The following is an 18,057-nucleotide window of genomic DNA, read 5'->3' as shown; positions in this document are numbered from 1 at the left end:
GTTCCTGAGGCGTACCGCCAGCGTTTCAGAGGCCTCAGTAAGTTGGATGAACAAACTTATGTTGAGTTTGCAAGAGAAAAGGAGATCAGTTTTAGTTCTTGGTGCAAGTCACAGAAGGCGGAAACTAAGGAGGATCTTGGACAATTAGTTCTGCTGGAGGATTTTAAAAATTGTCTGCCTGTTGCTGTGTGCACTTATCTCAATCAGCAAGAAGTGTCCACTCTTGTTGAGGCTGCTGTTCTAGCAGACAAGTTTGTACTGACGCTCAAGGTGAACTTTGATAGCGACCAGGGTGAGCGAAGGGGAAGGACTGGTTTTGACAGATCTCGGTTTCCAACCACTTCCTCCACCTGCTCAAAGCCTCCTCCTACCGTTTCTACAGCTTTCGTTAGAAGATCGGCTAATGTGAGTACTCCGTTGGAGAGGACTTGTTTTTATTGCAAAAAAAGTGGTCACTTTATTGCTGATTGCCCTGTCTTGGGTAAAAAACAAGAGTCTTATAAGCCTGTTGCCTTAGTAAAAACTGTGAGCAGTTGTGCTATCGACCAAACCATGGACCAACCCGCTCAAAAGAGTGAGCTGCCTGGTTCTTCGTCTTTTCTTATGGATGGTTGTGTCTCCCTTATCACTGATCCTTCAACCAAGCAACCGATTAAGATCTGGAGAGATAGTGGAGCTTTTCAGTCCTTGATTCTCCAGGACCTCCTACCGTTTTCTGAGCAGTCTAAGTTGGGTTCCAGTGTCCTCATACAAGGGTTTGGTGGGGGCTATCTGTCTCTGCCGATGCATAACCTTACCCTTGAAACGGGACTTGTTTCTGGGGAAGTAGCTGTAGCGGTTTGTTCGAGCATTCCCATTAAAGGGGTGTCCTTCATCTTGGGAAATGACCTAGCCGGTGGTAGGATGCTTGCGGCTCCTGAGGTTGTCCCCTTTCCTGTTGTGTCGGAACGCCCAGATGTTCTTGAGAAGCAATTCCCAGAAGCATTCCCTGTCTGTGTTACTACCCGTGCCATGTCAGAGAAGAAGAAGCCAGACAAAGAAGCTGATTCTGATATCGCACTGTTTGACACATTTTTGGCGAAGGGTGACGTGTTGGGATTTGGCAAAGTGTTTCCCTCGTGTGACGAGCTCAAGTGTGAGCAGGGGAGAGATTCAACATTATCTTCACTTTTTGACAAGGTTGTGCCTGAGGATGAGATGACAGCTGTGACTTGTTGCTATTTTGTGGACAATGGTGTGTTAATGAGGAAGTGGACTTCTCCGACACTGTCCTGTCATGATGATTGGAGTAGTGTGTTTCAAGTTGTAGTGCCGAGTGTCTATCGACAGGATGTCTTGCAGTTGGCTCATGACCATTGCCTGGCCGGTCATATGGGGATTAGGAAAACTTTAGACGGAGTGATGAGACATTTCTTTTGGCCTGGTGTGAAGTCTGATGTTGCTGAGCACTGTAGAACATGTCATGTGTGCCAAGTTATTGGTAAGCCCAACCAGAAGATTCCCCCAGCTCCTTTACATCCTATCCCTGCCATAGGAGAGCCCTTTGAGCGTATCCTGATTGATTGTGTTGGTCCCCTTCCTCGTACCAAGTCAGGTAACCAGTACCTATTGACAGTCATGTGTACAGCTACCCGGTTTCCTGAAGCGATCCCTCTCCGTAGAATCACCGCTTCAGCTATTTCCAAGGCTCTCATCAAGTTCTTCGCAGTGTTTGGCCTGCCAAGAATTATCCAGTCCGACCAGGGTTCGAATTTTATGTCCCGTGTGTTCTCCCAGGTTCTCCAGCAGTTGTCTATTGAGCACCAGACTTCATCTGCTTATCATCCCGAGAGTCAAGGAGCCCTTGAGCGGTTTCATCAGACCCTAAAGGCCATGCTACGAGCCTACTGTAAGGAGTTTGAGAGAGATTGGGATGAGGGAACCCCTTTGCTCCTCTTTGCGGCTAGAGAGGTCACTCAAGAGTCCCTTGGCTTTAGTCCGGCTGAACTGGTGTTCGGCCATACTGTGAGGGGCCCTTTGAAACTTTTGAAAGAAAGATGGTTGGCAAACCAGTCCCCCTCGACAAAGTTGTTAGACTTTGTTTGTCATTTTAGGTCAAAACTGAACAAGGCGTGTGAGCTGGCGAGGCAGTACTTGGGGGAAGCCCAAGAACGGATGAAGGGGTGGTACGACCGAAGTGCAAAGCATCGAGTATTCTCCCCTGGCGAAAAGGTGTTGGTGCTGTTGCCAATTCTGGGGTCTGCTTTGCAGGCTCGATTTAGCGGTCCATATGTGGTTGAGCGTCGGGTGGGTGAGCTGGATTACTTGATAAAGACTCCAGAGCGAAAGCGTAAAACGCGTCTCTGTCATGTTAACCTTTTGAAAAGTACTGTGAGAGGAGCCAGGCTGGGCTCTCAGGGGTGAGGGCAGTTGCTGGGGTGAAGACAGCTGCTGTGCTGGCATTTGAGAACCTGAGGGCCCTGTTGGTCAGTGCCCCAGTCCTGGCTGCCCCTGACTTTAACAAGCCATTTAAACTGGCTGTCGATGCTAGTGATGCTGGGGTAGGTGCTGCCCTACTTCAGGACGACTCATCAGGTGTTGAACATCCCGTTTGTTATTTTTCGAGAAAATTTGACATTCATCAGAAGCATTACTCTACCATCGAGAAAGAGGCCTTGGCCCTTATTTCTGCTCTGGACCACTTCGATGTGTATGTCTCTTCCAGTCAGGTCCTGGTGGTCTACTCGGACCATAACCCACTTGTGTTCCTCAGCAGAATGAGGAACTCCAACCACCGGCTGATGCGATGGAGTTTGTTCCTTCAGGGCTTCAACCTGGAGATAAAGCACATTCGGGGAAGGGACAATGTACTCGCTGATGCCCTTTCAAGATCATGAGTGTCCAAAAGCATCGGTGGTATAGGTTCTCATTTGTTTTGTTGTTTTTGGTTTGTGTAACTTGGCGGTTGCCTAGAGCAACCGTTTTAAGGGGGGGGGTGTTATGTGCAAGTCTGCTCCATTCTTTTGCAGTTCTCCTGGAGCTCCTCCTTCAGCCCCTCCTCCTCCTGATTACCTGGCACCTGCTGTTGCCTATAAAGCCTGGGAGGCTTTATTGGCTCTTTCTCTAGCCAGGGCCAGCAGCACGGTTCCCATTCACCAGTCCGTGTAACCTTTGGTGCCAATAAACCCGGTTTTCTTATACCTAATCCTTGTTTGTCGACTATATGTTACTCCCCTCGAGCCGGGTCGTAACACCCCCCTCGGTTGTGAAAAGAAAAAATATATAAAGAACATCGTTGTGTCTCATCCCAATTGTTATGTTATGTATTTTTCGCGCCGTATTTCTATCCTTTGTTTCCATGCTTGCTTTCATGTTGTCTACAACCTCTTGTAGACCCTTCTTCTCTCCACAGCGCTGGAGAAGCAGTTTTACGCCGTCCCGAAATTCTAAATGTATTTGAATGCGATTGTAATAGATTTACTGCTGAGTTGTATTAATATGATCTGAGAGATCGTATCGATTTTTTTCAGATAAATAGCAATGTCCAAGGAACGAATGCCCGAAAAACTTAGCAGTTCAGGACACTGATCCAGAGCCAGAGGACAATTCAACTCCACAAAAGTTTATTCTTCAAACAGGTTTGATTGACAAACCACAAGTGAGTACCCTGAAACTAACATAGAAATAAATAAATCGGGCTCCTTTGAGACATTGACTTTACTCAGATTTACAAATTTGTGCAAAATATATTAATATCATTCAGTTAGGTAACATTTCTTTGTTTCTTTATCAAACAGATCTGTGGTCTCCATTTACGCGATATATGTCTGCGCCAACAGTTAAAGGCACCCAGTGCAACTTTATGTAAACATTCAATGAAAAATAAACATTCAATTTCTAGTCTTTTTTACACGTAGTAAGTTTCAATAACTCCATACCATTACATATCGACATTCAAGGAGCAAAGATGAGACGTCGTTGTGTGGTGAGAACTGATAGAAAATCGTAAACAACAACAATCGCCGGTGGGGAGAAGCCATTTTTCCATTGACTGGAAGCCTGCTTTATTTATTGTAGGTTACAAAAAATAAAGAAAATGGCGGCATTGTTGTTGTTATCGATTTTGTATCAGTTCTCACCACACAACGACGTCTCATCTTTGCTGCTTAAATGTCGGTATGTAATGGTATGGAGTTATTGAAACTTACTATGTGTAAAAAAGACTAGAAATTGAATGTTTATTTTTAAGCCTCGAAAGTTGCACTGGGTGCCTTTTAAAGAAATCACCTCAGCACTCAACAAAGAGTTTCAGATGGTGTTTAATTGGGTCTCTGATAACAAACTGGTCTTTAACATTTCCAAGACTAAGCATTGTATTTGGGACAAAGCACTCACTATGCTCTAAACCCCAGCTGAACCTGGAACTGAACAATGTTGCTGTTGAGCAAGTACAGGAAACAAAGCTTCTGGGTGTAACTTTAGACTCTAAACTATCATGGTCAAGACATATAGATCTACTGGTGCACAAGATGGGTAGAAACATATCTGTGGTTAAAAGGTGCTCTTCTTTTTTAACACCTCATCTGTCCAAACAGGTTCTGCAGACCCTTGTATTGTCACAATTAGATTATTGCTCGGTAGTCTGGTCAGGTACCACAAAAACGAATCTAGGGAAGCTTCAACGGGTACAAAACAGAGCAGCTAGGCTTGCCCTTAAGTGCACATCAAGAACAAACGTAAAAAACATGCATGACCGACTCTTCTGGCTGAAAGTTGATGAGAGGCTAAAAGCATCACTTCTGTCTGAGAAGAAGGCATATACTCGGTCTTTCCATTTACTTATGATGTGTACGAATGGACAGATGGCTGTTGGCCAATAGGTGGTTCTTTTGATTCTTGCAAACTACAAGAATTAAAAGAAACAATAACATCTGGACCAGATCCGAAATGGGATTTTCATTACACACAGAATTGTTTAGATGCATGGATTCGCATGGCAAAACGGCACCCAATACCGAAACCAGCTAAACAAGACTTAACTCCAGAAATCGCGTCTAGCATTTTCAAAATAATGAGGAAAATCAACCCAGATTGGACAGAAGTGTATAGAACAGCTCTGTTGAACATAACAGCAACTAGTAATGCAGAACATGTTGATAAATTAATGACTGAAATAGAGTTAACAGCCGCAGAAGTAGACGCTATTAAAACAGCCCAAAACAACATAAAAGACAAAACCGCCCTCGCTACACCTTGTATATGGAGCCAACGTCAACTCGTTAGAGACCTAAACAGATGCTATTACTGCGAAAAGATTGGTCATCGGGAGAGATATTGCAGAAAGAAACACAGCAACAAGGCCAAACCGTCGGCCCCGCCCATGGAACCAGTCCGCGGCCCCCACACCATGAAGAACCTGCTCCAACGCCCAGGTGAGTATAATCATTACTAGGACCCCTTGGAAAAGGAAACAAGGATCCAGGCAACGCTTCTTCAACTGTCTTCCACCCCCACCGAAAATCCAAAATGCTCCGTGCAGGTAGGACAAAACCATTTTGAATTTCTTGTCAATTCTGGTGCTACAGTATCAGCTATTAACAAAACTGGTGTTTTACAAGAAAGTAACCAAACATTGAAAACGGTTGGTATTGCTGGCATTGCGATGAGTGAAACAATATCAAAGCCGGTTCCTACTATTGTATCACATGTCCAATTGGAACAGAAGTTTTTAATCTCTCCTGTTAATTTAATGGGACGAGATATGTTGTGTAAACTAAATGCAGTAATCTTTTGCACTCCGGATGGTATGTTTATGTGAATACCCGATGATAAGTAACGCTACATTGTTTAACAACGTCGTACCAATAGAATATCAACAGAAGACGTGCTTGTTTCTAAATCACACTGCTGCATTTAATCCTATCACGCAACTATACATTGGTCCGGCCGGTTGTGCTGCAGTTGTGTCTCTCACAAAAGACCAATTTTCTCTCCTTCACGACAATACAACTGTACCACACATCATACTAGCTATTTCACCAACACATACACCTCATCATGGATGACCTTGGGTGTCTTGAAAGGCGCCTCTAAATTCAATTATTATTATTATTATACACCCCAAGAATTAGAAAACATGATTAAAACCATACACAACACAAAACCCATTAGTTCATCAGCGAACTCTACAGGTATACTGCACACACACTACAGTCTGACGGTTGGAGACTAGATTTGAAAACCCTGTTGTTTGCGAATTCGAGTTGTACATTCGAAAAACACTCTCCAGCACCGTCTCCTGATTACAGTTCACCCCAGAGTTTATCCCAGGTACCATCTAAAACTATGGGCCATGCATAAAAATCATGCAGGATTTGTAACCTCTTCACCATCTCTTAAAGTTACATTAAAGTCAGATGCTACTTTGACTTGTATTCGACAATATCGTTTGTCCCCCGAAGCATTAGATAGAATTCAGCCGGTAATAACTTCTCTTTTATCTCAAGGTATTCTAAAGGAAACAACTACTAGTCCTTTAACACACCCATATTCACTACGTGCACATTAGCATATGCTACTTCCGGTAGCGTACTTCCTATTGGGTGTCGAGCTTCCGGTATCAACACGACTCGGCTGGAATCCGGTAGCCCGAAGCAAATTTCTCAAGATGTCTTGGACATATGCCGGCGATAACAGTTGAAGATGTGAATCGACTGGTCAGCATTTTTTCTCCCGCACCCCACAGCAAACGAGAAAAGGGGTTTATACTGTATATATCGCAATATTTGCACAATTTTGAAGGTAAGTCACAACAACATGATATCCATGCTACGTGCTAAAGTTATGTTATCTGGTAAATGTTATGTTATCTCTATGCATTATAAAAGTCGAAATCGTGCGTTAGATGTTTGTCTTAGCCCTTGTTTAGTTTATGATGTTATGTTCGGAGGCTATGTGTTGTTGAGACTCCTGCGTGTTATATAGGCAGTAGCCTGAAGGTGCGGCCACACCAGATGCGTATCTCGCGTAATTTTTACGCGAGATACGCGCGCAAAATGTTGCTTGACCATTTTGTGTCAAAAATGGTCGCATACGCGCCATACGCGCCTACGTCACTCGCCTAGATGAGTCCATGTCCATGCAAGTGAACGGAGCGTTCCCTCTTCGTCATAACTATCAAACCAAACATCCTTCACATTCACCGAGCGAACATTACGAAAGTAAAATGCACATTTCTCGCTAAAAATGTTTCCATAAACGCATTTAATGGCGTAACTATGTTACTATTTCCACCCAGAATAAAGATAGTTGTCGGCCGTGGCTGCGCTGGAGTCCGAGGTAGGAAACCCAAACGCTGCCGTGTTTTGGTGATAGAGTTTAGATCGGGTTAGATTAAATAATCTCGGATATAAATAACAATAATCGGGTTAAATAACTTCACATGGTGTGTCTGGTGTGTTTCCAGCATTCGTAGTGTTGATCAGCAGATATATAGTCCGCCAAGACGTTGAGGTTGCTTAGTAACCAGAGACTCTGTCCATGCAAGTGAACGGAGCGTTCCCTCTTCGTCATAACTATCAAACTAAACATCCTTCACATTCACCGAGCGAACATTATGAAAGTAAAATGCACATTTCTCACTAGAAATGTTTCCATAAAAGCATTTAATGGCGTAACTATGTTACTATTTCCACACAGAATAAAGAAAGATGTCGGCCGTATGCTTCTGTCCAAGCTCACTACTCTCTGCCAGTGACGTCGGGTCAAGCTCAACGCTGATTGGGCAACACGGCTAATCGTCATGCGTATGAGCGTAAAAAGTTAAATTTTTTGAACTCTTGAAATGTACGCGATATACGCGCTTTACGCGCGTATAGCGCGTAAATATACGCGCCTCATACGCGCAATACGCGCGTAAACCAATGGTTCCCTATGGAAAAAATGGCGATTTCATACGCGAAGTACGCGAGATACGTGTCTGGTGTGGCCGCACCTTAAAAGTATCAAACGTTGGTTCGTTCGTTTTCAAGTTAGCAAACTGCGATTGCCTGTGTATGAACAAACAAACTTTAGATGGACAACAATATTTTCCTATTAGAGTTGCTAGTCATTGTTCTTACCAACTAACTTGCATGCTATCCTATTAATTACTAACTTGCTAAAATTTTTATTTTTCCACAGTGTCTGACAAAGATCAGGGCCAACTGTTGGTCACAGGTATGAGTTGGTGCGATTTTGTTGTCTCTGCCCAGGATGATGTTTTCATCCAGAGAATCCAGAGGGATGAGGGCATGATGCTAACAATGAAGCGTGGGATTGACATGTTCTTCTTCAATGTATACATGGACAAATACCTGGCAGTGGCATGAATTGTTGATTTCATTTTAGCAGATGACTCCTTTAAATCTTATGTGACTAATGATTAAGTCAATTGTACATGTTCATTTGAATGCTTTGTTTATTGAAGGGCAATCTCCTTTCTCTCTTTATTTAATTCCCCCCTATCCCTTGATTTATCAATAAATGATAACGTATTCAAACATTTTATCAGTTGTCTCCCTCCTTTTTGTTGCACCTCTTTAACGAGCAGGGGTTCGTAACAGGCAGTGACACGTCAAGCTAACGATTAATGACATTTTACTCTTTCAAATACATTTCACTTGAAATCTATATGATGTGTTTTTCCTTTCTGAAGTACAGATAAATGGTCCTTTGCATCTTTACAAAATCAATCACAGCCAATAGGAAGCACACAGAACAAAGCTGTAGACTACATTTATGAAGTAAAGCAGTTTATTTAAAGAGTAACAACAAATCACTTCCAAAACAGTATGGAGTATGGTTAAATAGCATGTTTATTTTGCTAGGAGAGTATGGTGTGGGAGTCCATGGATAAGGATACCTGGCCACCAGAAAATCAGACCATCCATTTCTTGACCAGGGGTCCGTACTGATCATTTGAGAGGAGACATGCAACAGTGAACAGTTGATTTATATTGCCACAAATAGAGAGAGGGATGACTGTGTCAAAAAGTTTGTTTTCTTTGACCCTCCTAATGAGCCTCTCCACATGGACTCTCAGGCGTGCAATCGACTGGGTTTTAAGGATGTCTACCTCTGACATTTGCTCCTGTTTGCACATAAAAGCAGGGCGATGCACTTTCCCAGAAACTAGCTCATCTATCAAAAACCCCTTGTCTACCATAACCTCCATGTCGGGTGTTAGGAGAGAGGTGATGCCGGAGTGACGGAAAATCTCCTTGTCACTGATGGAGCCTTCAAAAAGTGCTGACACAAATGTCAATGCTCCATGGGGGGACATGCCAATAAGTGCTTTGAATGTACAGTGCGACTTGTAGGCGGAGAATACCTCACTTTGAAGCAGAAGGGAGGTAGGGGCTTGGCATCTCATTTATGTGCAGTCATGGACGACCTGGGTGTTCTCATAGGTCCCATTGAAATCTGTGGGGCAGTTTTCTCTCACTGATATGCTGGTCATCCAGATGGAGAGCGATCCAAGCAAAGTATACAAAAAGTTGGACCACGTCACAATTATTCTGCTTGCTGTTGCTCTGTGGATATTGAACTTGTGACCAAGCTCCCTTTGCGTACAGCCGGTTGACAGGTAGTTGAGGAAGAGGAAGAGCTCGTCAATTGGCAGCAGTTTCTAGGGAAAATAGTCACTGTATTAGATACTGTAGATAGAAGCACTACAACACAACGATAACATACACAAACTAGGGTGTTTAAAATATGTGGTGCATGCACGGAGCTGAGCAGAAACAACACACAGTTAACTGCCTCTTCTGTGGCAATCACCAGCAAAATGTGTGATCCACATGTACCGAGCTGGTGGTATATGTTTATTGTAAAACTTACTGTTGGTCTGTTCATAGGGGTCTCAGTGGATGTACTGGTGGAGAGGTTCTTCTGACCACTGGTGACTCTCACCATTCTGCTTGTTGCCTCTTGAATTAGATCCCAAAAGGTCATCAAATGTTCATATGATGGAAATCTGCATGCAAACAGGACATAGCTTTTATGTTGATGGCATTCATATTACATTAAAACATTCCAATTTAATCATCATTCAAATCAATCATACAGATGGGAGGCAAGTGAAATGTTTGTGTGATAATTAGAAAAGTTCAGGTTCAACATTTCTTACCTGGAATAGTAGCGAATGTCACTAGGTGATGTAGAAAACCGTTGCAATCCAAATCTCTCCATGTGCAGTGTTTCGATCTGCCGTGTGAGCTCCTCGACCTGCCTCGACATGCTCTCAAATTTCTCACGGCCGACCACGATGAAAGAGCTGGCTGTGTAATCGTGGTCTTCCATCAGAGCTGTCGAAGCCAACTCAGTACAACCAGAGACAGTGTTTTCAACCACTTCCATTTCCACGGTGGTGTCATCCTCGGGGGCGCGGTCCAAAGCCTGGGTTGCTCGAGGCTGGCGATCCCAAACTCCGGGCCGTTGAGGTTTTTTTGTATAATTATTCCAACCGAACAAGGATGGTATAATATTTAGTCGAAGACACCGCTTTCCAGAAGAAGAGATAACTATGTCTGCTTGCTCAAAGTGTCGACTACACACTCTAGAGCTGGTGGTTGGGGTGAAACCTTCTCTTCTGACTTTCACAAGCCACTGGGCGCGTAAATTAGGTTCCTTTGGGAAACTATGAAAGCTCAAAACTTTGTTGAATCTCCCCCCGGCAGTACAAAGTGGCACACAACAATGGTGGTTATTACCACCGACTGCCCTTTGAAAAGTAAATAGTTTTTTCCGATCCATTGCGAACAATAACATCACACCGCCAGCCGGCTAATGTCAACAAACCGCCAAGCGGAAGCTAGAGGCTCAACTTCCGCCCTCAAACAGGAAGTTAGCATTTTCGTCGTGCACAGAGTGAATTGCCCCTCCCAAAGCCAGGGAGACCAGATGAATAGAGATTTGTACAAGATTTGAGAGCAGTCCACAATTGCGTTGTTCCTATCACACCCATAGCACCAGACACACATACAATACTGTCATCAATCCCTTCAGATTCCACACATTACACAGTAATTGATCTGTGCTAAGCGTTTTTCTCTATTCCAATACCATCTGACAGCCCTACCCATGGCTTTTATCCTAGTGATATGATCATGTTAAAGTCACTTAACCCAAATGTTCTCCTCCCCAGATGGCAAGGACCAATCCAGGTGTTACTGACCACGAGGACTGCAGTCAAACTCCAAGGAAAACCAGAATGGATCCATGCAAGCCGATGCCGACCAGCACCTCCAGAAGAGGAAAGCACCAACGCCTCGGATGTACCAGCACCTCCGGAAGAGGAAAGCACCAACGCCTCGGATGGACCACCCCTACCCTGATCTGCATAATACTACTGATGAGCCCAGCAGACCAATGCAACGCAACCACCAGTAACAACGACCGACTCCCGACCAGAGCGGAACCCCAGCTAACCACATCATCACACAACCAGTTTACAAGCCCACTTGCTGCAATTCAAACCCACTTCAACACCACCAAGGTCTGTGGAATCAGACCCCACTCTGTATCCTCAGAATTACCCTTGATGGCCGTAGCGCTATCCCCATGCGCTATGGCAGACGCTTTCTACTCCTACTACAAATCAGAATAGGCCCCTTACTCCAAATGGAATACCAAAAATGAGTGGAAAATGAGTGACCTAACATACCAAACATAATTTTTACTATTGTACATTTTTATGGCTTTATTAATGATTGATACATAGTTAATCTTAAGCTCTCTATTTACAAGTTTTGCTAATGTACATATTTATTGCTTTATTGTTTATTTTTACTAATTTCTTTGACTTTCATTTTATTACTTTATTAATGATTACTTTTACTAATTTCTTTGAATTTGCAATTTTACTAATGTACATATTGATTACTTTATTAATGATTGATTTTTACTAATTTCTTTGAATTTTATTCCTATTATTCTGTGTTTTAACTTGTTTTACCATCATTTGTAATCCTGTGACATAATATATCACCTGTAATAAGTGTTGATCTTATGATCAAAAAGGGAGGAACTGTCGTGGAAATATCAATCATAACTATAAATATACAATCACATACAAATTATATTAACCTTGTTTATATAATTATTACATTAGAAGGAACTGTATACATTCTCCCTGTAACTTAAAACAAATCCCTTCCTCTCTTAACTGAGAGAGGTTAAGTTAATTCGTATTCAAGTTCCCACTGGAGCCAGTAAGTCTGGTTTTGTGACCAGGCCAATCGACTGACTTCTTTGTTGCGTAAACTGTTTACAGCCATGTCTTACAAACCTGCAGACATGTCCAATATCCACCCATTGTATTACAAATTGACTTGGCCTTAGGTCACTCCCACTCCCTACCCACAATGAAAACGTTCCCTCTAAGAATCTTGTTCACCTATTGTTTCAGCGAATGTGTTCTTGGTAACTTTTGTAGCCAGTACTTTCCCATGATCATGCCTTAAGATTAAATCAAATATTTCGCTGTCCGACGTGTCCGTGAGAGAACTTTCTCTTCATCAATTAGGTATCTAATAAATCGCTGTCTAATCAATACTTCATTCACTGCCTCTTCCGTGGTCATTACAATATTATGAATAGACTGCGTCGTAGGAATAAAAGAAAAACTCGGTTTTTCAAATTGACCTGTTTTAGCTGATTCTACCAAAACGCTATCAACTTGGAATGATCTCATGGTAAAAACTAAATCACTATTTTAAACCACTTACAAGGCTAAAAGTAGCCCGACACTTCTTTGGTAGTATAATAAGGGTCTTAACATATAAAACGAGGCATTGATAACTTTGTAAGTGTACAGATTGTTGATTAAAGAGGTACAGATTGTTGATTAAAGAGGACATTTTATATACACAATTAGGAATGCGCGATATAAACGATATACGATATAAACGATAAAAAATGGCCTACGATAGAGATTTTAGTTAGGGGAGAGCCGGGTCGATTGAAACACTTTTCAGTTAAACGTCTTTTTCAAAGATGACGTTACATATACAAATAATTTCAACATGTGATCAACAACTCACATGTGTGTTATCTTAGTTTCAAGTGTAATTTAATACATATGTTGGATGATCGAGCTGTTTTTTAACTTTGAAAGTACGTTGACATCTGTTTCAAACGCCCCGCCTAGTCGGGACGTTTGAAACACACATGCGGGACGAATGAAACAGCATATTTTAAAAAGAAACTATTGAACTTACTCTTGTTTTTATGCAATATACCGGACAACATAGTAGTGTATTCATCATTGCTAAAATTTCACATAATTCTGCATAATATAAATAGGTTAAAATATATTTTTGGCCCGTGCGTAATTGTGCGTAATTGTCAAGATGCACACTTCGATTAAAACTCACCTTTCTTCTTTTGGACGACTAAATTTGCATTAAATTTACTTATTACCCTGTCCTAAGTCATGTTTAAGGATACACAGTTGAACATCCTTTTATTTATTTAAACAAAAACTACCACGTCAACCGGATAACATGACTCCTGTTGCGTTTGAAACAAGTGTTTCAATCGTCCCGACAGCGACTACTGACACTTAAACCTTTTTTTACCTCTAAACTTCAAAACTCTGACATCGCACACTTTAACACAGGTTTAAGTACTAATTCATCTGTTGTATAGTCATATTATTATGGCATGAGACAAAAAACACAACTATTTATTACAAAAAAACTACCGCAGGAAGGATTTTAGTTAGCGGTCTCTAAAACAGGTTTGGGGGATAACATTTGAACGGTGGGACGTCATTACATGAAATTTCGTGGGGTTGGTCAGTCTTGCGTGCTGAACGTAGTGACGAAATTTGACGTGAAAGCCTTGCGTGGTTCTCGAGGAAATCGCTGTGTTTCAATCGGCCCGTGTTTCAATCGGCCCGGCTCTCCCCTATATTGCTCTATCGCGATAATGTATGTTTGACGCGATCTATCCATGACTCGCGAAATATAAAGAGCCACGAGCTGCAACCGTCTGCAACGCATCGTCCGCGACCCGCGAATTTTAAAAAGAGCCACGAGCTGCAACCAGCTACATCGCATCATCCGCGACACGCGAAATTTAAAGAGCCACGAGCTGCAACCAGCTGCAACGCATCGTCCGCGACCCGCGGAATTTAAAGAGCCATGAGCTCCAACCGGCTTCAACGCATCATCGTCATCTAAATAAATATGGCTGAAAGCGAAACGGAGGAGCTGGTGATTTGTCTCATTTCATGTTCATTTCAAAATTATGCGTTCATTTTGCACTTATTGTTTTATGTTTTAATAGCAAGTATCTGTGCACACACTTGGAAGATTTTTCTTTATTTAAAATAGCCATGCCTAATACTGGACGTATTTCCCTAATTCACAGTATCAGTTTCTTTATTAACAAGACACCACCAATTTTAATTTCATTAAGTATACGTCATTACACAGAAGATTTTTTTCTTTTTTAAAGTCTCTGCAGCTACAACATTATGTTGTATGATTAGTTTTGCACAATAAATGTTCTCAAAACGACATACATTTAGCAGTTTAGCTTTCCTTAGAGTCTATGTAACCTGTTCTGAAATGGTTCTATTATGATTTATATATCGTGATATATATCGTTATCGCAATAGGTTGCATGCATATCGCAATATGGATTTTAGGCCATATCGCCCATCCCTATACACAATAATACCATCAGTAGTTCACCCGTCGACGCCATCTGTGTTAGAGCTTGCGGGTTGACTGAAAAGCAGATCAACCATATTTATATTTTTAAGAAAGCACTCTGCTGATAAAGTTATGATTCTGATTCTCACAGGTCATGGGATGGATGACAGCCGCATCAAAAGGGCCATTTCCCTGTGCAAAAAGATCGTCAGCAGCTTTTCCTACAGCTGGCTGAGGAGGAGTGCGCTCTCTGAAGTCCAGCAACAGCTTGGCCTCCCAACTCATCAGCTCATTACAGAATCGGCCACACGTTGGGGATCAAGGCAGCTGATGATCGAAAGGATCCTGGAAAAACAGGCGGCTATCACCAAGGTCCTCTCCTCTGACAAAAAGAGCCGGCACCTAGTCCTCACATTGCAGGACATTGAGGTACTGGAGACGGTCCAGAAGGCTCTAAAACCCCTCCAGGAGTTCACAGATGCTTTGTCAGGGGAGGACTATGTGACCCTTTCCTATGTCAGACCCGTCCTTCATCTTTTCAGCACGAGTACCCTGGCAGTGGAGGAAGGTGACACTGAGCTGTGCAGGTAAATAAAGTCCACCATTGTGGACTACCTTACTGATAAGTTCTCTGATCCAGCCACAAGTGACCTCTTGGACATGGCCACATTTGTGGATCCACGCTTCAAAGATGCATACATTCCAAGAGACAGGGTTGATGCCTTGAAACAAAAAGTTGTTGAGGAGGCAAAGTCTCTTTTAGATGAAGGCAGTCAGCTGCCTCTGTCTGAGCCTGTAGAGCAAGAAGTGTCAATGGCACCATCCGCAGCAAAGAAGAAAAAGTCACTAGCTAGCTTCTTCAAACGAAGCACAGTGACCAGCAGCGGCAACACACCGACACAGCAGGAGAGAATTGAAAATGAAGCTACTTGCTGTCAGCTAGGATTGAGAGTGATACAGATCCTCTTAAATGGTTGAGGGAATTTGAAATGATCTATCCAGCGCTTAGCAAGGTAGCAAATAAGTATATTTTAGTACCAGCAACCAGTTCTCCTTCAGAACGAGTTTTCAGCTGCAGTGGTAACATTGTAAGCTGTTACAGGGCATCCCTGAAGCCTGAAACAGTTGACAGGCTTGTTTTCCTAGCACAGAACCTGTAAGTTTACATAGGAAGACTTAAGACTAAATATTCTGGTTAAAGGTTTGGTTCAAAGACTATATATCCTCAGTGAATATTGACAATATATCTAGCCATGAGTTTATTATGGCTTATTTATTTTCTATACTTTATTTTCATAGATGTAGGCCTGTGTTTTATTATATTTCTGTTTTCAATGTAATACTGTGAGGCATAGGCCTGTTTTTCGGTCAGCCTGTTTTACATTTTTTAAGCCCACGCAGTAAGCCCACCCAGCTGTACCACGTAAACATCTTGAAGCAGTGGAGGGGGGGAGCGGACCCCCCGGAACCGGCACCAGCGCCCATGGCGTTGGCGGCACGAGACGGGATCCCGGCGGTACCGATGGGGGAGGACCTCAGCCCGGCCCAAAAGCACGACCTGGAGGACATCGTGATGCAGGAACGCCATCCAGGAGGAGGTGAGCCGAATGCTCCAACTGCGTGTCATCGAGGAGTCGCGAAAGGCCTGGTCCAGCCCGGTCATCCTCGTTCCCAAGCCTGACGGGACGTTCAGGTTTTGCAACGACTTCAGGAAGCTGAACGAGGTGTCCGACTTCGACGCCTACCCCATGCCCAGGGTGGATGAGCTGATCGAGCGACTCGGGCCGGCCCGGTACCTCACCACCCTGGACCTGACCAAGGGGTACTGGCAGGTGCCATTGACCCGGACCGCCCGGGAGAAAACGGCGTTCGCGACACCGGGGGGCCTCTACCAGTACACCGTCCTCCCCTTCGGCGTTCACGGGGCGCCGGCCACCTTCCAGAGGATGATGGACCAGCTCCTGCGACCCCACCAGGCCTACGCTGCGGCCTACAGAGACGATATCATTATCCACAGCGACAGCTGGGACGTCCACGTCAGGCAGCTGCGGGCCGTGCTGGGGCAGCTGCGGAAGGCGGGCCTCACAGCCAATCCGGCCAAGTGCCGACTGGGACTGGAGGAGACGGCCTACCTGGGGTACCGGGTAGGACGGGGGAGCAACCGGCCGCAGGAGAGCAAGGTGGCGGCCATCCGGGACTGGCCCCACCCCTCGACCAAGAAACAGGTGAAGGCGTTCCTGGGGCTGGTGGGGTATTATCAGCGGTTCATACCCAACTTCGCGACCCTGGCCAGTCCACTCAACGACCTGACCCGGAAGGCCCTGCCCGACCGGATCAGGTGGTCAGAGGCGGCCGAGGAAGCATTCGGGACGCTGAGGGGGGCCCTGTGTGCGGAACCGGTGCTCGTAACCCCGGACTTCGCCTCACCCCTCATTGTGCACACGGACGCCTCAGAAGTGGGGCTGGCTGGGGTCCTGTCCCAGATCCGGGCAGGAGAGGAGCACCCGGTGATGTACATCAGCCGGAAGCTCCTTCCGAACGAGAGGAACTACTCCACGGTAGAGAAAGAGGCCCTGGCAATCAAGTGGTCTCTTGATAAACTACGCTATTATCTCCTAGGTCGAGAGTTCACCCTGGTCACCGACCACGCGCCACTGAAGTGGATGGTGGGCGCCAAAGACACCAACGCCCGGGTGACGAGGTGGTTCCTGGCACTCCAGGACTTCCGGTTCCAGGTGGCCCACAGACCGGGGAAGGAGCATGCCAACGCAGATGCCCTGTCACGCAGGGACGCCTGCCTGGGATGGAACCCGAGCGGCCGGTGGCTTGGTCTGGCGGTGGAGGAGTGTGGCAACCCGCCCCCCTCCAGGGGCCGGGTTGTAGAGGGCGTGTACCGGCGATCGAGATCAGCTGGATGGGAAACAGCCGGCACAAGGAAAGGGCAGAGGGTATAAAGCAGAGCGGAGGACTGACGGCAAGGAAGCGACCCCCCGGAGAAGGAGTAGGAGACGCATAACCCCGCAACGGCTACGTGGCTCAGAGAGACCCAAGCCCAGACACACGATTGATTATATTCGTGATTGTTGAATAAACGCCGGGAACGGCTTTATACCCGCCTCATCCGTGCCTTCTTCCTGTGTGAACCAGCCACTCAGCCAGCCGGGGCGCCACCATCCATCCATCCATCCATCCATACCAGGGGTTGACACTAAGGTTTCAAAAGCACCTGCCCATCGGGCAAGTACAGGTCAGGTTCAACTTGCCCGAATGTGATGTTCACTTGCCCAAATTATAATCAGAATCGTGAACAGGCCTCTTTTTGCCAGGCACGCGGCCTGGTTTTGGGGGGGCTCAGAAAAATCATCCTAGCTCAGAC

At 44.6% G+C, this 18,057-nt stretch overlaps 1 protein-coding gene across 1 annotated transcript; it reads right to left on the bottom strand.

The window, feature by feature from the left end:
* Positions 1-9,391: 9,391 nt before the first annotated feature.
* LOC132445787 (uncharacterized) lies at positions 9,392-10,839 on the bottom strand. Its single transcript, XM_060035913.1, has 3 exons — positions 10,148-10,839; positions 9,859-9,994; positions 9,392-9,646 (listed from the first exon to the last, which is right to left on the bottom strand). Exons 1-3 carry the CDS (start codon positions 10,786-10,788, stop codon positions 9,392-9,394), a joined length of 1,032 nt encoding a protein of 343 aa, XP_059891896.1. The 5' UTR covers positions 10,789-10,839.
* Between the last annotated feature and the right edge of the window lie 7,218 nt (positions 10,840-18,057).

The sequence above is a fragment of the Gadus macrocephalus genome, chromosome 17 (genome assembly GCF_031168955.1).
Source record: "Gadus macrocephalus chromosome 17, ASM3116895v1".
Classification (NCBI taxonomy): Eukaryota; Metazoa; Chordata; class Actinopteri; order Gadiformes; family Gadidae; genus Gadus; species Gadus macrocephalus.
This window is presented reverse-complemented; position numbering and strand designations above follow the sequence as displayed.